Here is a 23,169-nt window from a genome sequence, read left to right on the forward strand (position 1 = left end):
AGGGAAGTCCCAATTTGTAAAATAATAATAATAATCTTATAACCCTCTATTCCTTATTAATAAATTACTCCAGTACTTAGTGGCTTAAAATAACACACATTTCTTATCTCAAATTTTCTGTGAGTGAAGAATCCTGCCACAACTTAGCTAGTTCCTCTGCTGCTTTATTTCACTTGAGGCTTCAATCAAGGAGCCCACCAAGGCTGGGGTCTCATCTGAAGGCTGGACTGAGGAAAGATGTATGTTTTAAGCTCATTGCAGTGTTCAGTTCTTTTTAATTAAGGACCTCAATTCCTAGCTGGCTGTGGGCCAGAGGCTGCCATCAGTTTTTTGCCTTGTGGACCTCCCTGACATGCCCAGTCGTTCATGTCTGTTCTTTGCAACGCTGTTCAACTGGTTGTTGAGAGAGAGAGTGCTAGCAGGACCAACAAGAATCTTTATAATTTAAGCACAGACATGACATCCCCTCAACATTGAGATACTCTATTCGTTGGAAGTAAGTTACTCAAGAAGAGTGGATTACACAAAGCTATGAATACCCAGGAAAGCGATCTCTAGTGGCCCTCTTTGGATTTGCTTGCTACACCTGTTTCTTATAGATGGAAAGCTAAATCCAAAGGCTTGGTTAGATAGATTAGACTATTGTGGCAAGAATATTGAGAGGTGATGAATCCTTGCTTTTTGTTTGTATGATTTTTTACTTGATAGCATCATAACTGAGTTTCCTTAATGATGTATGCTTCCCTTAACTAAGGCAGGTTAGGAGAATAAAAATGATACAATTACCACTCTAGTTACCATCTCAACAAAAATGGGGGAGTATTCTTTTTTTTTAAGTTTTCCTGTTCTTAAATATTTTATTTTTCCACTTGGAAAAACAAAATGGTTATCAGATTTTATTTGTTTAATGTTTAAGTTTAGGATGCTTGCTTTCCAGGGATACTAAGAAAGGCATGATCTTGACTTTGAGGGTAACAAGTAAACCACTCTGGTGCCTGTCACAGAGGAAACTGGCCTTCAGAATAAAGCAAGTAAGGGAAGTTTTAGAGGAGAAACTTGACCAGCATCCTTCTGTAAAGTTGGCAGGCTGATATTGATCCTAGGCTTAAGATGAAGTCCTGGGACTCAAACCTTGCCCTTGGGTTTCCTGAACACATTATAATCAGTAATAATTAGATGGCAATGATATTTTCATTAGATATGCTCTGATAGAGATAATATCACTCTACATTTAAGGCCTGTGATATAGCAATGTTTACTCATTGGTTTGAAACTGAATTTAAAACCAACCAGTTGAGCAGCGTTGCAAAGAATAGACAAATTTAAGTAAACTGAACAGCATTCATCAGGCAATTACCTTATGCTAGTTCCTAAGATTATCATTATTCCCATGGGGAAAGTACTGCTAGTAATCTTACTTTTACAGGTGAAGATATTGAAAAAGATCATTATTTGACAAGTTAGTAGTAATAAAACAACAAAACTATATTTAAGGAATTGGCAAAACTGGGTATCAATATGGAGAAAAATCTCAATTTGGAGTAGCCACTTCACTTGATCATGATAGCTACCATGAAGGTTGGTAGTGGTCTATAATGTTGATACATAGATACAGGCTGATACAGAAAAAGGTGGCCTGAAACAAACCCTCAAGCGCCATTTCTTTCATTCTTGTGTCTTCAAAAGGATTAATAAATTCAAGAAACATTTGCTCACATCTACATCATTTAAATTTTCAGTAGTAAAAGCAGCCGAGATGTAATGTGATATAGCAAGAGTGCTGGCTTTGGAGTTAAAAATCCATATAGTTCAATGACTTTTCCACCACTCACTAATAAGTTAGGGCAAGTTGCTTAAACTAAGTCCCAGTTTACACATCTCTACATTGAGATTTCATAGAATAGAATAATACGGTATTTGTGTAAAAGCCTAGTAAAATATGTGCTGTATATGTGTTTACCAAGCATTCCTTTCAAAGATAACCAAGCAAGTCTACTATCTTCCTAACAATGAAAGTGATTGCTATATACAAAGAATATTCAAAAGATAAAGAAAAATATTAGATTTTATTGCTGTAGGGAGAGAATGTGCCCATGTAGGTGGTGGTGGTGGTAGGGGGTGTTGTCCTGATGATATTTTAATAAAAGCAGTTGGTTGGAACTCTAAACACAAATATCCTTACACTTCTTTATACTACCACAGAACCTCACCATGAAATACAAATGTGTATGGGTTAGAATATAAAAATAAGTGGCAGTGCAGTGGTTGAGACTCTGTGCTTCCCCTGCAGGGGACACAGTTTGAGTGGTTGCAGAACTAAGGTTCTGTATTCCATGCAGCATGGCCAAAAAAAAACAAACAAAAACAACCCACCACTATCCATTCTACAGCTGTGGCACTGAATAGTGACTCATTTGATATCAAACCAGCTTTGATACATTTTCCATCTTTGGAGCAAGGGAGACCTCACACATGCACAGAAAATCTCCCTGGGGGTCAAAAAGGAGGGGACAACACCGTAGAACAGGTGATAGCAAGGCCACCACCATAGCCGATTAACAATGTTGTAATAGTTTCAGGTGAACAGCAAAGGGACTCAGCCATACATACACATGTATCCATGTGGGCATGTGTGCTCAGTCGCTTCAGTTGTGTCTCTTTGTGACACAAAGAGCTCACCAGGCTCCTCAGTTCATGGGATTTTCCAGGTAAGAACAGTGGAATGGGTTTCCATGCCCTCCTTCAGGGGATCTTCCTGACCCAGGGATCGAACCCACATCTCCTATGTTTCCTGCATTGCAGGTAGATTCTTTAACTGGTGAGCCACTGGAGAAGCCCATACATATATCCATTTTCCCCCAAACTCCCAGGATGTCACATAACATTGAGCAGAGTTTCGTGGGTTATAGGTCTTTGTCAGTTCTCCATTTTCAACATAGCAGTGTGTAATGTCCATCCCAAACTCCCTAACTATCCTTTCCCCCCATCCTTCCTTCTGGCAACCATAAGTTTGTTCTCTGTGAGTCTGTTTCTGTTTTGCAAGTAAGTTCATTTGTATCATTTGTTTTTAGATTCCACATATGAGGGATGCCCTATGATATTTCTCCTTCTCTGTCTGAGTTACTTCACTCAGTAGGACAATTTCTAGGTCCATTTTGTTGCAAATGGCATTATTTCATTCTTTTTAATGGTTGAGTAATATTCCATTGTATATGTGTACCACATCTTTATCCATTCCTCTGTTGATGGATATTTAGGTTGCTTCCATGTCTTGGTTATTTTAAACAGTGCTGCAGTGAACACTGGGGTGCATGTATTCTTTCAGATCATGTTTTTATCCATATATATGCCCAGGAGCGGGATGGTAGGGTCATATGGTAGCTCTATTTTTAGTATTGTAAGGAACCTCCATCCTGTTCTCCATAGAGGCTGTAACAGTTTACATTCCCACCATTAGTGCAGGAGAGGTCCCTTCTCTTCACATCCTCTCCACCATTTATTGTTTGTGGGTTTTCTGATGATGGTCATTCTGGCTGATGTGAGGTGATAGCTCATGGAGTAATATTTTATTTATTTATTTTTGGTTATGCTGGGTTTTCATTGCTTTGCTTGGACTTTCTCTAGTTGCCATGAGAGAGGGCTACTCTTCACTTACGCACAGGATTCTCACTGTGGTGACTTCTCTTGTTGTGGAGCACAGGCTCTAGGGCACGCAGGCTTAGTACCTGTGGCGAGCAGGCTCTAGGATCCTCAGGCTTCAGAAGTTGTGTCTTAGTTGCTCTGTGGCATGTATCGGAAAGTGAAAGTGAAAGTGAAGTCACTCAGTCGTGTCCGACTCTTTGTGACCCCATGGACACCAGGCTCCTGTCCATGGGATTTTCTAGGCAAGAGTACTGGAGTGGGTTGCCATTTCCTTCTCCAGGGAATCTTCCCAACCCAGGGATCAAACCCAGGTCTCCCACATTGTAGACAGTCACTTTACTGTCTGAGCCACCAGGGAAGTGGCATGTATCGGAGCAGGGATCAAACCGGGTCCCCTGCAGTGTCAGGCAGATTTTTATCCATTGTGCCACCAGGGAAGCTCTTGATCTCTGATTTTAAAACCAGGTTTGTGTTTAGATCCAAAATCCTACACGGCAGCCTGCAAAGTTAACAGTCATAAAACTATGATCCATAATCTATTTTCAAAAACTCACTTGTCCCTTTCCTCCTCCTCATGCACTCTATGCAAGAAATACATACCTCTCCAGAGGTACTCCCCACATTTGCTCTTCCACTGCTGCCCTCATACACTTCTCTTTTTCTTTTGCATTTCTTGCCTCAAATCCCTTTAAAAAAATGGCCTGGGATTCTCTTATTGGTCACCTTCACTCCTAAACTCTTCTTGGCTTTCCTCCCCTTCAAAAAACCAAGAACTAGTATGAAACAGCAGTTCATGAGGAAAGAAGGAAGAAAGAAAAGGTAGGAACACTGATATGCCAATAGTATTTTATTCCTGCTCCCCTTTCCTCAACAGAAAGAACTAATTTACATTTATAAGGTCGATATACTTATTTTGGTAGATAAATGGTTAAACAACATCAGACTTGATCATGAGGAAACAGCGTTCTAATCAGTGGAGCAGTATTCAACATTGTAAGCCAAGAATCCAAGTTAAAACTAATCTTATCATATGTTAGAACTGACTTTTAAAAAGATTTCAGTGTATGGGTGACATTTTAAATTGCCTCAGCCTTTCTTTTTCAAACAAACTCGATTACATAAAACAGGAAAAATAACGTGCTGATAACCTTTGATCAATTTCTTTTTTGGGGTACAAAATAATGTAATTTTTTTTCTTAAGTTATTTACGGCGGCATTTTTCTGACACGTGCCAGAGGATCAATAACCAAGACGCCAGTATTTGACTATTAAATAAATTGAGAAAGGATAAATAAAAGCGCGAAGTGCCTTCAGAAGTGAAAAGGAATCATGCCTAGAAAGTAGTGTTAATGGAGAAAAATAAAGAAGCAAGAGACTGCTCTTGTACAACTTCTTAAAACACATTAAAAAAAATTATCCATGTGATGATAATGGGTTTCTCCTAAATTTGCCTCATTGTTGTTGAGTCAAACAAAAATTGAAAGACAAATGAAATCGGAAGATCAAACAATATACCTTCACCTTACTGTGTATTGTATACTGACAAAGATTGAAAAACAGTATCAACAAGGCAAAAAGCTACTGTAACGCTCCATCTGTGATTCTTTGTATATGGAAACATACAACACTGCTCACACACTGCTCATCCGCCGTCAAACTCTACAGCCAACCGCCGCAGTAGGCGGAGGCAGCTTGATTGGCCCCCAACCCGCTTTCAGAAACGACTCCCGACGTTTGCGGCGCGACCGGAAGTGACATCAAGCTGCGACGCCAGCGCCTGCAGCTCGCCGCGGCAGGAGGCTTTTGGTCTATCAGGAGACGGCGTCTTTCACTGGATGGTTGCTGGAGTGGGATCATGACGGGGAAGAAGTCTTCCAGGGAGAAGCGGCGCAAACGAAGCGGTCAGGAGGCGGCGGCGGCCCTCGCGGCGCCGGACCTGGTCCCCGCCGTAGGCAGCAGTGGCAGTGGAAGCACCAGCGGCTGCGGGAGCGCCAGCGGCTGCGGGAGCGTCACCTGCTGTGGGAACACTAGCATGAGTGGAAGTGTCACCGGCAGTGGGAGCGGCGGCAGCTGCTGGGGTGGCAGCAGTGTGGAGCGCGGTGAGCGTCGGAAGCGGAGAAGCACTGACTCATCTTCCAGCGTCTCCGGCTCCCTGCAGCAGGTGCGTGCGCGTCTTTCTCGCCGCTTCTCCAAGCGGCCGCGTATTCAGAAGGCGGGAGAAGAGCAGAATGTGTCGACTGCGGGATGCGGAGCCGGCTGTCGCTCCTGTTAGCGCTGCGGTCCTACGGGATCCGGTGTCTGAAGTTCACGTTCCCTTGAATCCCACACTCCCACGACTTGAACTTAAGCTGATCGTCTGACCCATGTTGCCTTTAGCTCCTTCCACTCCTGTGGTCACCTTAATCTCCCTGAAAAGTATGGGTCAGGAACTAGCCTTCAGTGCCCTTGCAAGCCCCGCTTTACTTCTCTTCATCTGCTTTATACAAGATGAGAAAATTGAGGATCAAAGAGATTAAGGAAGTTTACCGTAGTTACCAATTTGTTAATAACACCTACATTCGAATCCAATATCTGATTATAAAAGCCCTCTTTACTGTGGTACATATACACAAGGAATGTTACTCAGCTATTAAAAAGAATACATTTGAATCAGTTCTGATGAGGCGGATGAAACTATACAGAGCGAAATAAGTCAGAAAGAAAAACACCAATATAGTATATTAACGCATATATGTGGAATTTGAAAAGATGGTAGGGATGACCCTATATGCGAGAGAGCAAAAGAGACACAGTTGCAAAGAACAGACTGTTGGACTCTGTGGGAGAAGGCGAGGGTGGGATGATTTGAGAGAATAGCATTGAAACATGTATATTATCATATGTGAAATAGATCGCCAGTCCAGGTTTGATACATGATGCAGGGTGCTCAAGGCTGGTGCACTGGGATGACCCTGAGGGATGGGGTGGGGAGGGAGGTGGGAGGGAGGGTCAGGATGGGGAACACATGTACACCCATGGCTGATTCATGTGAATGTATGGCAAAAACCACCACAATATTGTAAAGTAATTAGCCTCGAATTAAAATAAATAAAAAACAAAACAAAAAAATAATAAAAGCCCTCTTTATGTGCCTTCAACCTGGCAAAATACTGCCGTTTAAAAAAAAAGTTTGCTCACATCATAAAACATGCAGGAAAAAAATAAAAACACAAAAAAACCAGTTGCAGGACTGAATGCTTTAAATATATACAACACAAATGACGGGAAATGGAAGGCTTTGTTTATGCTTCCTCATTAATTGTTTGATACTCAGCCCCTTCATTAACTCATCAGCCTTGATATTTCTTATTTTTTGTTATTTTGCATTATCTAAGGCTTTTTTCTTTTTTTCAATCTTTTAGTGTAGTGTTGAACACAGGCGTTCATAGCAGGGGCATTCTTTTCCCGTTCCTTTTTGTAGTAGAAACAGTTTTTAGATTTTATACCAGTAAGTCTATTTGGTCATAGGTTCTGAAAGATATCTGATCAAGTTAAGGAAATTTTTAATTTCTGGTTTTCTGAGATTTTGTGGAGTTTTATCAGATACTTTTAGGGCATTCTTTTGAGGGGTCATACAGTTTTCTTTCTTTAACAGTGTAATTTTATTGATAAATTGTCCTTGCTTTTTGAGATAAATCTTCTTTGATTTGTTGATTTGGTTGTTGTACTCGGCTGTAATTCAGTATTTTTATAAAATACGTTCGTGTTTATGTTAAGTTAAATCAGGTTATGGTTTTTATTTTTGTAGTTACCCTGTTTTGTTTTAGTATTGGGCTATGGATTGAGTTGGGAAAACTTTGCATTTTTTTTTTTTCATGTATTCCAGAGTAGTTTATATCTTTCTCTCAAGGGTGTACTTGACTGTTGGACCATACAGCTGTTTGGGTCTGGTGGATTTTTCTAGGGGTAGTGTTTTTTTCCTTAACGCCCCTCATCTTTTTTTCTCCTGCACTTTCTTTGATAGTTATAGATATATTCAGTTTTTCCATTCCTTCCAGATTTAGTTTTGGATCAGTTCAGTTCAGTCACTCAGTTGTGTTTGACTCTTTGTGACCCCATGGACTGTAGCACACCAGGGTTCCCCTTCCATCACCAACTCCCAGAGCTTGCTCAAACTCAGGTGCATCAAGTCAGTGATGCCATCCAACCGTCTCATCCTTTGTCATCCCCTTCTCCTCCTGCCTTTAATTTTTCCCAGCATCAGGATCTTTTCCAGTGAGTCAGTTCTTTCCTTCATGTGGCCAAAGTATTGGAGTTTCAGCTTCAGCATCAGTCCTTCAAATAAATACTTGGGACTAATTTCCTTCAGGATTGACTGGTTGGATCTCCTTGCAATCCAAGGGACTCTCAAGAGTCTTCTCCAACACCATAGTTCAAAAGCATCAATTCTTCGGCGCTCAGCTTTCTTTATGGTGCAACTCTCACATCCATACGTGACTACTGGAAAAACCATAGCTTTGACTAGATGGACCTTTGTGGGCAAAGTGATCTCTCTGCTTTTTAATATGCTGTCTAGGTTTGTCATAGCTTTTCTTCCAAGGAGCAAGCATTGTTTGATTTCATTTTTGGATATCACCATTCTTACCTTAAATAGTTTGCATATTTTTAGTACTCTGTTATTATGAGAAGACCAGTAATAAGGATTGTGTAAGCATTTGCATACAGAACTAAACTGTACTTTTATGAGAAGTACTTCATTGGGAAGTCTTACAAATAGGGAGCATGATTGTGTGTGCATTTTATAAAATCCATTTTGGTGACAGTATACAAAACAGATTGGAGAGACCTTTGTTAGATGTAGGGAGTCCAGTGTGTGTGAACTCAGTCACTCAGTCGTGTCTGACTCTTTGTGGCCATGGACTGTAGCCCACCAGGCTCCTCTGCACAAAGGTTTCTCCAGGCAAGAATACGGAAGTGGTTTGCCATTTCCTACTCCAGGGGAATCTTCTCCATCCAGGGATCGAACCTGCATCTCTGGGCAGGCCGGTTCTTTACCACTCATGCCACCTGGAGGTAATCTAGGCAAAAAGATGTTGCCTTGGATCAGCATTCTGGCAGTAGACTTGAGAGACTGGATAAATTTGGAAAATAGGAGGCAAAGTTGATTGAGTTGTCTTAATTACTTGCCTGCTTTGAATATGATTGGATATTTAACAGTTTTAAAAATGACAGTAGCTTCTGGTAAGCAGTGGTACTTTATTATATATGTGATTTGTAACATTTGCTTCTATCCTATTTCTTTTTAAGAATTAAGAGGAATGACCATACATACATAAAATTCTTGGGTGAATGGTCTACAGGAGGAGTATCGTATTTTTCAGAAGTCTGAAATTATAGAAAATTATTCAATATTGGGTATATTTTCATTTGCGTGTCATAAGATATTATTATTTCTTCACTTTTTATCAATTTGCTGATTATTACAGCCTGGAGAGTAATGTCAAAGAATACTGAGCAATTAAATAGTCTTTTCTGTGGTTTTAAGTAACTGACTTATGCAACCAAAGAATTTGGAGATGTTTAATAAAGATTTTATTAAATGATGTATTACATTATAGACATATTTTTATTGTTTAATGGTTCTTTATGTCTTTTAATTTTAGGAGGCCAAATATCTTTTGCCACCTCTGGAAAAAGAGTTATTCTTGGCAGAGCACAGTGACCTTGAAGAAGGTGGATTAGACCTGACTGTGGCATTAAAACCAGTTAGTTTCTATATATCAGACAAAAAAGAAATGCTTCAGCAGTGTTTCTGTATCATAGGAGAGAAGAAGTTACAGAAGATGCTTCCTGATGTGTTAAAGGTATTTCATGACATACATTAGCAGGTTCCCCACTATACAGAAATATACAAAAACTTTCTTTGTAGCAGTCATTTTACTTAATGGAAAGTATAATTGTGTGTTTTCAACTAAGCTACTTCAACAAGATATAGGGATTTTGCAGAACCATAATGGCTTTGTGTATTGAAAAATTTGCCAGAAAGAAATGGGACACTTGACTGTATTTAGGTAAGGAATTTTTTGACCTTCTGGGAATAATTCTATTAAATGTTGGCAATTTAAGTAACTAGGTTAGACATACACTGATTCTTTTGCTTTAAGAAGTAGTATACTGCTGTGTAACAGTATGTAATAAAAGAAAGGGAAAGTGTTAGTCACTCTCATGTCAGAGTCTTTGTGACCCCATGGACTGGAGTCCATCAGGCTCCTCTCTCCATGGACTTCTCCAGGCAAGAATACTGGAGTGGGTTGCCATTTCCTTCTCCAGGGGATCTTCCCGACCCAGGGATTGAACCTTGAGGCAGTCGGTAAAGAGGCAGACTCTTTACCTACTGAGTCACCAGAGAAGACCACAGGATGCTATGATAATTGGTAATAGCCTGTATTTCATTAAATTCATAAATGTTTTTGTGTGTTTATTTCTGAAAATTACTCAGAAACGTATGTGGTGGTGTAATTTTACTGATGTGGAAAAAAACACTTGGACAAGTTAAACCCAACAACATACATATCTAAGATGAATGGAGCCAGGGCTTGAATATTTAAGCCTTTAGTGGTATTAGCCTAACATAAATAGGCTGCTATTAACAATATCTGGGCACCTGACTCACTCTTTAGTTTGTTCTTTCATAGTAAACATGACTTTATATATTCCAAGTAAAACTATAAATTATAATGTTTGCATGTTAACTGGCAGGTCTTCAGATTTTACCTCATAAAAAAGATTGATTTATCTGACTTTTCATTTGTTTGACTGCACAACTTTGTCAAGCAAGACTTTTTTTTTTATGCTTGCTGTTTTCTAGTTTACTTTGGTGCTGTATTATATAAATACGTTTTTTAAAATATCATTTTCTTTAGAACTGTTCAATAGAAGAAATTAAAAGACTTTGCCAGGAACAGCTAGAGCTCCTGTCTGAGAAGAAAATTTTGAAGATTCTTGAGGGTAAGAATGCATATTTCTACCTTCTGGTAACTTAGTATAGATAGTTAATACTGTATTTAGCATAAATCATGAGGTATTTTTACTTGACTTCAGCTTTATTCTTAGTCACTAATTAATGAATATTTTTATTTCTCTTTATACAAAATTATAGCTTATGTCTTAGAATAGCATCTCAGGAATGGACTTTTTGATGTATGTGTGGTTTTTCCAAATCAGTTATGTAGGTAAGAACATTTAAGTTTGTGTGGAAAAAAAAAAAGAAATAAAAAATTTTTATCCAAGATTCTATAAAAAACTAATTATTAAGAAGGCAAAGACTTCTCTTAAGATATTTTTTAGTTTTTTGCTTTCTCACTGCTTCCAATTATCCATTAAATACCATTTCTGCTCTAATAAGAGCCAAATGCAGAGTTAGAATAATTTCTTGCAAATTCCTGACATTTGTCTGTCTGCCTAAAGTAAGACTCTTCTTTGCGATACACTACCTGTAGCATTTTGGATTTTTAAGCTGTTTTTTTTTGGCTCTACAAGGATTTTAGTGTTAGCATTACAAGAGAAGGAACAAAAAAATGGAGACTTTCAATTTCTAGAGATAATATCTTTTTAAAATGTAAAATGGTTTAATGGAATCTGTAACTGGTAAAAGATGTGTACATATGTGTATAGTCTGTAAGTATATATATATATATATATATATATATATATATATATACACACATATTCTCACTTATATACATTTTATGCATTTATAGAATAGATAAATACGACAGACACCTAAAAAGGCATTTTAAATATAAGAATTAAAACTCATCTTTCAACAACTATCAGGTTTCTTAATCTGTTACTTTATAGATGAAACTTTCTGTATAATGATAAGTTGCTCTCACTTTTTGTCTTATAAGCGTGGTTTCAATTTTTTTTTTTAAATGTCATTCACAAGGTGACAATGGTATGGACTCTGAAATGGAAGAAGAAGCAGATGATGGCTCTAAGATGGTATCTGATTTAGTTAATCAGTAAGTTAAAAGCATTCATTGTAATTTCAGAATTGCTTTGTTATCTCTGGTTATTTCTTACCTCAAGAATGTGATTGTTTTTCTATGTTATAGTTATATAGAGAGATTCAACAATGTTGGATTGATTTTTTTACTTGTAGTGATTGGTTCTTTTGATTTGTGAGGATGGAATTAATTGCTTTCAGTATTAAGATGATTTTATTAAACTACTGCTCAGAAATAGGACTATAACAGTGCCAACACTGAAGTAGAATCACATCTCTCATTTGGAATTTGAATATATATACTACTACTGATACCCACTGTTTATTAAGTACTTACTGTAATAAACATGTTAGTAGTTTAGAAGACTTTATCTCACTGAATTCTTCTACATACCTCTTAATATTTGGTGATAATAGCTTCTTTTCATGGATCAGATAGTAAGCTGGTTCATTTGATATCAGCTCAGTCAGTTCAGTCACTCGGTGGTGTTCAACTCTTTGCGACCCCATGGACTGCAGCACGCCAGGTTTCCCTGTCCATCACCGACTCCCAAAGCTTGCTCAAACTCGTGTCCATCAAGTCGGTGATGCCATCCAACCATCTCATCCTCTGTTGTCCCCTTCTCCTACTGCCTTCAATCTTGCCCAGCATCAGGGTCTTTTCCAATGAGTCAGTTCTTTGTTTAATATAGGTACATAATTTAATTTGATTATTGTGATGATGAAAAATAGCTGAAATTGTGGAATGCCAACTAATTAAGAAGTGACATGCTAATTTTCTAGGCTATTCTGCTCTGCCATGGGCTCATTAAACTCTGACCCACTAATTATATCATCTGTTCTGATTTTTGACTAAAATATATTTTTTTGGTCATCACCAAAGACTGACTTGCATCTCTGTTTGCAAAGTTTGGCTATAGGCAGTAGCCCAAATAAAAACATAGCCAGAGACAGTAACAGAAATCAGTAGCACATATTTAACCTGCAACCTGAGTATATTTTCATTTCTAATACAGTGCTATTGGGTAAGTATCACTGGGAAAAGACAATTTCATTTCATATTATAACTATAGAGAGCATCAGCTAATCTATACTGAAGCACTGAAGAAATCATTGTATCGTGGCTGCCTCATAATCTGGCAACTCACTCCTGTACTCTTGCCTGCAAAATCCCATGGACGGAGGAGCCTGGTGGGCTACAGTCCATGGGGTCGCTAAGAGTCGGACACGACTGAGCGACTTCACTTTCACTTTTCACTTTCATGCATTGGAGAAGGAAATGGCAACCCACTCCAGTGTTCTTGCCTGGAGAATCCCAGGGACGGCGGAGCCTGGTGGGCTGCCGTCTATGGGGTCGCACAGAGTCGGACACGACTGAGGCGACTTAGCAGCAGCAGCAGCCTCATAGTCAGTAGATTTTTGGTCATCACATTCATCTTGCCTCGGAATGTCATAGGATGATTTATACTTACCCACAAAGTATAAAATGTACACATTTCTATAGTCTTGCTATTGACTTTTCTTCAAAATATGTAGCTTTAAATTGCTTATATATATGCTGGTCTAGTTTAGATAGTTTAAACCTGTCACTTTTTAGTTTTACATTTTAGTTTCTTAAATAATCTAAATTAGTCATCTTGTTTCTTGATGCTTTTTACAGAGCATCAACTTGATTACTTTTGTTTTGCCTGTGTTTAAATGTGTTTATTTTTCCAATTTTTGAGGTGTTTTCAAGGTTAAGTCCTTTATTGTTCACACCTGAACACTAATGCTACTTTTCTACTGTTAGAAGCTGTTTAATGGATATCTAATTAGGTTAGAAATCTGTTTCTTTTTAAAAAATTACAACAAAGTACAGTATTTGACTTCTGTACTTTTCTAATGAAAAAAAAGGTGATTAGATTCAAAGTGACTATTGTGAAGAACTGAGTTTTACAATGTTACCATGAGACGGGTCATGTTAGCTTTTAAATGCTGCAGTGAATAGGTTAAGTGATTACAAATATTACCCAAAATTGTCATAGTAGCCACTTGTGGACCTGGTAAGTGTCAGATCATTGAGATTCTTTTGAGTTATTTGAGTATATAGGCTTTAAAAAAAATCATATTTGTAAGCGACAGGATGCCAAATAAATAATAGTATTAAGAGCGTTGTATGCCAGACACTGTTCTAATCACTTTACTTGCCTTCATTCATTCATTGGGTTTGTACACAATGTGAGGGAATGTGGGGCCTGTGAGGTAGGTGGTATTAGTATCATCATTTTACAGATGGACAGATAAGGCCTAGAAAGATTTGTGTGCCTGAGATCACACGAATGTGGAAGTAGAAGGAATGTTAGTTATGAAGAGACTATAAGTGTTCATGTAAATGGACCTGGCTTTAAAACACTTAACCTTCTCTAAAATCACTTTGTGCATTTGTAAAATATGGGTAATACTTGCCCCAATAGGAGTATTGGGATTAAATGGTAGTGGAGTGATAAAGAATCCACCTACCAGTGCAGGAGATGCAGGTTTAATCCCTGGCTCAGGAAGCTCCCCTAGAGTAGGAAATGGCAATCTGCTTCAGTATTCTGGCCTGGAGGAGTCCCTGTACAGGGGAGCCTGGCGGGCCATGATCCATGTGGTCACAGAGTCAGACATGGCTGAGCAACACTAATGTGACTTGTTTGTTATTTTTAAAACTTTTTTACTATTTTGTTACTAATCTTAGTTATGAATAGGGAGATACACTGCACTGTGAAATAGTGAAGGTGGGACAGGGAAATAATGTGGGAAAATGTTGGCCTTAGCCCACATTGCTGATTTGACAATTTGCTGCTTACTTTGTGCTCAGAGGTCAGTTCAGTCTTGTTAATTTCTGTTGAGTTGAACTGAACCTAGTGGGCATGCTCATATAAACTTAATTCCAGTGCTTCAGCAGAGGGTTAAGTTAGTTAACATGTTTGGTACTTGGTGCTGAAAATTTGCATGTTTTTTATTACCTGCTGGTTTTTTACTCTAATGGGCTTCCCTGGTGGCTCAAACAGTAAAGTGTCTGCCTGTAGTGCGGGAGACCTGGGTTTGATCCCTGGGTTGGGAAGATCTCCTGGAGGAGGAAATGGCAACCCACTCTAGTACTCTTGCCTGGGAAATCCCATGGATGGAGGAGCCTGGCAGGCTGCAGTCCATGGGGTCGCAAAGAGTCGGACATGACTGAGCGACTTCACTTTTCTTTTTTACTCTAATAGATAACAGTAGTCTGACCTGTCTGGATGCTGAGGAACAGTTATGAGTAGGCAAGAACCTTCAAGGAATTCAGCAATTTGGGAGAGGAAAATAAGGCTGAATACATTGAACAGGTAGCTTTTGTGGAACACAGGATTAACAGGCAATAGGAAAGGAAACTTTAGCGAAGTAATGATAACTCTCAAAGAAGTAGAGTTAGAACACAAATGTAGTTTCAGGAACTAAAACAATTCTGGATTCCTAAATTTAGGAGACAAGCTGATAAAGAGATTAGCCATGACTGGAGGCTACATCATTGTGCTAAGAAATTAAATTGAATAAATAAATACAGAATAGTAGAGAGAAACCACACACAGAAAGTGTAAATCCTTATGTATAACTCATGGTTACCTGGAAGACAGTTTTAGACCTATCTTGAACATACTAGAAATCCCGGGAAGAGAAACAAATAGCTAGAAAAGAATTGAAGAAATGATAGAATTAACATTTTTTATTTCAAGACGTAAGACTGCAAGGACAAGGATAACGGTCTGGTTATGAGCTGAATTGTGTCCCTCCAAAATTCATACATGGAAGTCCCTAACCCTTACCACTTCAGAACATAATCTCATTTGGAGATAAGGTCTTTAAAGAGGTGATTTGCTTGTTGTTTAGTCGCTGAGTCATCTCTCATGCTTTTCTGACCCCATGGACTATATAGCTCGCCAAGGCTCCTCTGTCCGTGGGATTCTCCAGGCAAGAATATGGGAATGGGTTTCCGTTTCCTTTTCCAGGGGATCTTCCCCACCCAAGGACTGAACCCGTGTCACCTACTTGGCAGGCAAATTCTTTACCACTGAGCCACCTGGGAAGCCCAAAGAGATGATTAAATCAGTCCAGTCTGATTGGTGTTCTTATAAGTGCACTGAGAGACACCAGGGCTGGGCACACACAGAGCAGAGCCATGTGAAAGCTGTCTGCACGTCAAGGAGAGGCCTCAGAGGAAACCAAACCTGCAGACACCTTGATCTTCAACTTCCACCTTGCAGAACTGTGAGAAATACATTTTTATTGCTTAAGCCAGCCAGTCTTGGTATTTTGTTATGACAGCTCTAGCAGACAAATACAAACTTATATGTATATGTGTGTATGTGTGTAAATTTCCTGGTAAAATTTTTCCCCCAAACTTTTTATTTTGGAAAACTTCAAACTTATATTTTGGAGAACTTTAAACTTATGTAAAATTGAAAGAATGATGTGGTGAACATCTGTATACTTTCTACCTAGATTCAGCAACAGTAAGATCTTGCCAGTTTTGCTTTCTCTCTCTCCTTATATTTATTCTTTTTCCCCAGGAACCATTTGCATTGGGTTGTTAGAGCTGCCAGAGCAGAGTACCATAGACTGGCTGGGTTAAACAGCAGAAACTTACTTTCTCACCGTTCTGGAGGATGAAAGTCCAAGATCAGGGAACTGACAGGGTTTTTTTCTCTGAGGCCTCTCTCCTTGACTTGCCTATGGCTACCCTCTGGCTGTCTTTTCACTTGGTTGACTTCCCTTGTGTGTTTCCCTGTTGTCTCTCCCTGTGTGCTATTCTCCCCTTATAAGGTCACCAGTCACACTGGATTAGGGCCCACCATTATGGCCTTCAGTCCGTTCAGTTCAGTTGTTCAGTCATGTCCAACTCTTTGCAACCCCATGGACTGCAACACGCCAGGCTTTCCTGTCCCTCACCGACTCCCGGAGCTTGCTCAAACTCATATCCATCGAGTCAGTGATGTCATCCAACCATCTCTTCCTCTGTCATCCCCTTCTCCTCCTGCCTTCAGTCTTTCCCAGCATCAGGGTCTTTTCAAGGAGTCAGTTCTTTGCATCAGGTGGCCAAAGTATTGGAGTGTCAGCTTTAGCATCAGTCCTTCCAATGAATATTCAGGACTAATTGCCTTTAGGATTGACTGGTTTGATCTCGTTGCAGTCCAAGGGACTCTGAAGAGTCTTCTCCAACACCATAGTTCAAAAGCATCAATTCTTCAGCATTCAGCTTTCTTTATGGTCCAACTCGCATATGCATACATGACTACTGGAAAAACCATAGCTTTGACTAGACAGACCGTTGTTGGCAAAGTGATGTCTCTGCTTTTTAATATGCAGTCTAGGTTTGTTATAACATTTCTTCCAGGGAGCAAGCGTCTTTCAATTTCATGGCTGCAGTCATCATCTGCAGTGATTTTGGAGCCCAAGAAAATAAAGTCTGTCACTGTTTCCATTGTTTCCCCATCTATTTGCAATGAAGTGATGAGACCGGATGCTATGATCTTCATTTTTTGAATGTTGAATTTTAAGCCAGCTTTTTCAGTCTCCTCTTTCACTTTCATCAAGAGGCTCTTTAGTTTTTCTTCGCTTTCTGCCATAGGTTGGTGGTATCTGCGTATATAAGGTTATTGGACTTATTTTAACTTAAATTAGCTTTTTAAAGGCCCTATTTCTAAAGTGGTCACATTCTCAGGTACTGGAGTTAGGGTTTCACGTATGAATTTTTTGTGAGGAAATAGTTCAGTTCATAACCTATTAAAAACTAAGTTGCAGATGTTATAACATTTCATGCCTAAACAATTCAGTGTGCAGTTCTTAAAAATAAGGCCAATCATCACTCTTCAGAAATAATCAGTATTTCAAGTAGTATCATTTAATACGTTGTTCATATAAAATTTCCCCAATTGCTAAAATAAATTTATAGCATATTTATTTATTTTAATTAATTAGCTGATTGATTCTGATCCAGAATCCAGTGGAATTCATGTGTTATGTTCGATTGTTAGTGTTACAAAGTTGAGTTTTCTTTTTGTTTATTTTGGGGTTTGTTGTGTTTTTATTTTAATTTTGGCTGTGCTGAGTCTTTGTTGCGTCATGTGGGCTTTCTCTAATTGTGGTACACAGACTTCTCTTGTTGTGGTACATGGGCTCTACAGCATGTGGGGTTAGTAGTTGCAGGTGCATGGGCTACCCTGGTTGTGGTACAGCTGCTTAGTTGCCCTGCGACATGTGGGATTTTAGTTCTCAGATCAGGGATTGAACCCACGCCCCCTGCATTGCAAGGTGGATTCTTAAATCAGTGGACCACCAGGGAAGTCTGAAAGCTGAGTTTAAAGAGGAGATATAGATAGAAGAGATAGAAGCTTAATGAATAGTCCAGGAACTTAGTTCACATCTTAAAGGAACTTAAAAATTAACAAACCAAAAGAAAGTAGAAAGAATAACAGAGGTAAACATTACAACTAAAGACGTAGAAAATAAAAGGATAAATAAATTTATAAACTTGATTTTTGTAAAGACAGTAAGATGAATTCTTCTTAGATCTGACTAAAGAAATAACTGGTGAGCAATTAAAATCGAGATTAGTGAGGAAGGAAGAGTCATGCATTTTATGAGTTCGAAAGAATAGTGAGAAACCACATGCAGCATTGTATAGACAGATTTGAAGCTAGCAAATGGATATTCTATCAAAATACACATTTACCAAATTAACTTCTTCCTAAAGTGGAAAACCTGAAGAGATTAATAAACAAATTAGAAAGGTGCATAGAGATCTGTTGAAAAAGACAAGGTGAATCCACAGCATTACTTATAAGACTTAATACTTGTAACGTGTTTATAGCTAATAAAATGTTCAATAATGTTATCTGTTATTAATTTCTAATAGATTACAGCTGTGCTATTCAAATTAGTCCAAGCCCTAGAAAAAGATGAAAAGATCTTCAATTTACTTTATGACTTCTCCATAGTTTTAATATTCCAAATTTCATACATAGTGTCAAAAAAAATGTGGAGGGATTATAGGCCTTCTCACTTGTGAATGTAGATGCATATAGAATCCAGCAGTGTATTAGTGAATAATTATACTACTGACCAAGTAGGATTTACTCTAGGAATTTATAGAAGACTTAATTAGAAAGTCTTTTAGTGTAATTCATTTCAATAAATTAAAGGAGAAAAGTTGAGATAAGAAGATGCTAAAAATGCCTTTGATAATACCCAGCAGTCATTTCTAATATAAGCTATAGGTAAAAAAGATATATTCAGATACAGTAATGACCATTTGATCAGACTTATCCACCCACTTGGTGAACTAAAATGAGGAATCAGACAAGACCGTTCATTTTCAAGCAAATGCAGTTAGACCAGAAAAAAACAAAAAGCCACACACACGCAACATGAGTGGTAGAAAGTAATTAACTGGTCAAAGGCAGCTAAAAAGATGGGATGATGGAAATCCAGAGATTGGAGTGATGTACTTTGAAGATGGAGAAAGTAGCCAAAAGCTAAGGAATGCAGGTAATCTTAAGCTGGAAAAGACAAGGAGATGAATTCTCCCTTGGAACCTCCAGAAGAAATGTGGCACTACCTATGCCTTGATTCTAGTGTCCCAAGACACACTTGGGATTTCTGACCTCCAGAACTATAAGGTAATGTAAGGTATGTTGTGTTCAGCTACTATTGCCTCTTAATTTTTAACAGAGGCAATAGAAAACTAATGCAAGGTACTTGGCATGAAACCAGAGTTACAGATTGTTGCCTGTAGCCATAGAGATATTTTGCTCAAAATTTAAATATTTAAAGTTTCAAATGGTTTCCAGCTTTTAAAAATCAGGTTAGGTGATAGTTCACCAAAATTTGGATTTTTGAATTGCTTAAAAATCAGATCAGCTTTTCCTGAGGGGGGCAAAAAAAAAAAAAAAATTAGAGCTGAGTGTAGGTACTCTCTTTTTGTGTGGCATGTGTGTGTTTCACTGTGTCACATAGTACTACATTTGCCTGTATGTTTAATGTACAGAATGTCTAGAAAAGGAAGCTCTGGTTCAAGGGAAAATACATAAAGGCCAAAGGTTTGCCTTGGAACCAGTTCTGTCAGTTTTTCAGGGTCTTACCAGCTGGGACATACACCTTTACCTTTTTATCCCAGTTTTGAAAGAACTTAAAATAGATCTGGATAAAGCAGTCTTTATTATTAAAAACACATGGAAATTTTGATATTTTCTTTTATGAGCAACTTATGTGCTTTTATTATAGTGCTTATGGCAAAGGAGATAGTATTAAGGATTCTTAGGATTGTCTAAGAAGCTGTAAAATGACAACTTTCAATATGAGGCATATATATGTGTATGGTATTTAATATGCTTTGTGTGAATTAATTTTCTCATAAACTATTAAAGTTTGACAATACAATACACAGAGATGTTTATGCACAATTTTAAAAAATTTAAAATTAGATTTTCAGTTTTATGTGATTTATATGTTTATAAAACAGTTTTATATGTTTGTTATATTCTAAGGTCAGCTTTCAAATACATGTTTTTTCCCCCAAACTCTTTTGATTTCTACTGCTTTTTGAAATTTTGATTGGTTACTCATACTTAATTTACAATAGTTCTCTTTCTTTCTTTTTTTTTATAGTAGTTCTTTTTTACTTTCAAAAGTAACAAAAAAATAGTAGTTATAAGAAATTTTTGACAGTGCACTACTTTAAAACTTTAATTTAGTGAGTGTTAACTTATAACAATTTTAATAGAAATGAGATGTAGTAACTATGAAGATAGGACATTCATAGTTTCTAAATTTTTTCATTTTTAGAAAGGTGAGTGTTGAGATTGTCACTTTTGTTCACCTTAGGTAAATTAGTGAGCAATTTTATGTTGTATTGAGATGGTGTAAAACCTTAGCATGTATAATTTTGCAGTGTTTTAAAACTTAGATATTGTGACAAGAGTTGCACACGCTATCAATGGCAAGTTGCTTACCAAGAACATGTTTTAAGTAAATAAGATAATATGTCTGCATGCAGAGTGCTATCTTAATTTGGAAAAGAAGCTTTATCGTAGCTCAGGTAGCACTAAAAATGAGAACAGGTATTAGCTTGGCATATATTGTGAGATGATTGCAGTAAAGAATATGTTTGTAATGAAATTTAAGTCTTGAATAGTGCAATAAAATAATCAGGATAGTGGTTTCACTTAAAAATAAAAATACAAGCACTTTAGGGAAATCTTAGCAATGTTTTAGTATTGTTCTCATAAATACTTTTATGAATTTTAAATTAATATGCTTTCAGTGAATGATGTTGAGGGAAATGTCAGTGGAAATGAAGCTGTATTTCTCTATGGATAGTAGGCACTGTTGAGATACTATCCCAGTTGTGGAAGGCAGAGAAGTTTAAAAACCCAGCTTCTCAAACTTGAGGTATACTGCAGAGTAGATTCGCCAGGAGTGTTCTGGAACTCTAGTCACTGCTCCTTAGCAGAGGATGGGCATGTTCTAAACTTCAGTTACTGAATTCTAGTCTGGATACTTAACTTTTTGAAATAGTAAGATACTCCTAAACAGGTCTTAGGGTAGGAGATTTTCCACAATACATATTATTTGAACGACAACTAGAATTGTGTTTATGACCACTCTTGTATTGTGGACCTGATAGTGATATGTGGTAGAACTCCGATGCTGTTTGTTGTTTGAATAAAAAAACGTTAATTTTTCTTCTGTTTTTGGTAAGGGGAAAGCATCCATGCCCTTTTTGATGAAGTATAGCTATCTGGTGTGTTCAGTTCACTGTCATTAGAGTATTCAGAGTTTGATTTGTTCCAATTCAGGTCACTATATTCCTTGAATATGTAAGTATAAGTAACTTTCAAAGGGGCAGTAGTACTCAGCCAAATGCTGAACTCTCAATAAGTGTCAATAAAACTAAACATGTTGGGAATAAAAGACTGTTGCTTCATAAACTGCCATTATTAAGCTTCAATGGAATAAAGTATTTGAATAAAGTTTATAGTGCTCTGAAAGTGAGAGTGAAAGTTGCTCAGTCATGTCCGACTCTTTGCGACCCCATGGACTATACAGTCCATGGAATTCTCCAGGCCAGAATACTGGAGTGGGCAGCCTTTCCCTTCTCCAGGGGTTCTTCCCAACCTGGGCATCAAACCCAGGTCTCCCGCATTGCAGGCAGATTCTTTACTGTCTGAGCCACCAAGGAAGCCCACAGTGCTCTGGAGCATTGAATTAATGGGCAGCATGCATCTACAGTACATGATTAAGTGAGCATTTTTATCAGTGGATACAAAAAAGGCATCAAGTAAACCCGAGACCAAGCCTTATTAGGAATAATACCTTCAGAAATTGACCTGTGATTCATCAGACTCACATAACCCACTCTGGAATGTATGAAGTTGTTTTGTAACAGCTATTTATTTATTTGTTTATTTAACTGTTATGAAAAATTTCAGTGTACAATGAACCTTGAATACCTATCATTCAGTATGTTCCCTCCCATATTATTGGAAACCTCCTCCTTTCAACTTCTGCCAACTTGATAACTTTGAAGCAAATCTTGACCCAGTTCTTTTTAAATATTTAGCAGATGGGCACCTCTCTGAAGTCTTTATATATATTCCTTGGAATGGGAAGGCCTGAGCTTCTCGAAAAGAGGTCTTAGATAGGCTTGAATTGTAACTGTGTTTTCCGCTGGGGAATTTTGAGGGTCTTTGGAAGCATTTTCTGATTTTGTAACTGTCTACACGCAAAAAAATTGTATTCTTTGTGTTACAGAAACCTAATTTTTAAACTGTATCTGTTGTTTTTTCGTCAGTCATTTTAGTGCCTCGTCTTGTTGCTCAAGCACTGGATTAGATGTAAGCAAGTAGTTTTCCTATTCTCTGCTCTTTCCTTATCACTTTGTAAAAAAATTTAAGATTTTCTTAATCACTTACCTAATTCTTTGTATTAATTCTCTTTTCCATTTCACTTGAAAAATAAATCCACTGATGTTCAGTGCACTAAACTGGTTTGTTAAGGCCTCTTCTTTATGCCAGTGCACTTTCCCCACCATTTGAAGGTTTTACTTACCAAGAGTCACTCGTATTTATTTCCAATACAATTACTGTAATTTTATAATATGGTTAAATATAAAAACTGATGAAATAGCCATATGAAAAGATTAGTTGATCACACTGAATGCTTTGGAAAAACTCAAAGTACAGTTGTTGTTAGCTGTGGGATAACAGCAGTAAAAGTTTGGGTGGCATTGTATATATATATATATATATATAAAGGGTTATCTTTTCCTGCACTCAGAGTTTTCTGTTTTAAATAAGCCAAAAGTAGAGATGTAGACAATGTCTTATGTGAGTAGGGTGAGCCTGAACTCTTTTCTGTGGATTCTTATCCAAAGATTGGTGAATGAAGATGCATTCCTGTTTTATGTTAACCTAAGATGCTTAAATTATATATGTGACTTTTAAGTGTTTCCCTGTGTTAATTTTTTCTTTTCCAGTAAAGTGATA

General features: G+C 37.8%; 1 protein-coding gene across 1 annotated transcript in view; it reads left to right on the top strand.

Annotated features, from left to right (window-relative positions):
* Nucleotides 1–5,408: 5,408 nt before the first annotated feature.
* CAAP1 (caspase activity and apoptosis inhibitor 1) overlaps nucleotides 5,409–23,169 on the top strand; it is a 64,175-nt gene continuing 46,414 nt past the window's right edge. Inside the window, exons 1-4 of the mRNA XM_081498031.1 lie at nucleotides 5,409–5,803; nucleotides 9,285–9,485; nucleotides 10,545–10,629; nucleotides 11,570–11,645. Of these exons, the coding sequence (XP_081354157.1) occupies nucleotides 5,498–5,803; nucleotides 9,285–9,485; nucleotides 10,545–10,629; nucleotides 11,570–11,645 (668 nt within the window). The 5' untranslated portion in view covers nucleotides 5,409–5,497. The remainder of the gene's footprint in view (nucleotides 5,804–9,284; nucleotides 9,486–10,544; nucleotides 10,630–11,569; nucleotides 11,646–23,169) is intronic.

The sequence above is a fragment of the Giraffa tippelskirchi genome, chromosome 1 (genome assembly GCF_054371585.1).
Source record: "Giraffa tippelskirchi isolate mGirTip1 chromosome 1, T2T-mGirTip1v1.2.pri, whole genome shotgun sequence".
Taxonomy (NCBI): domain Eukaryota; kingdom Metazoa; phylum Chordata; class Mammalia; order Artiodactyla; family Giraffidae; genus Giraffa; species Giraffa tippelskirchi.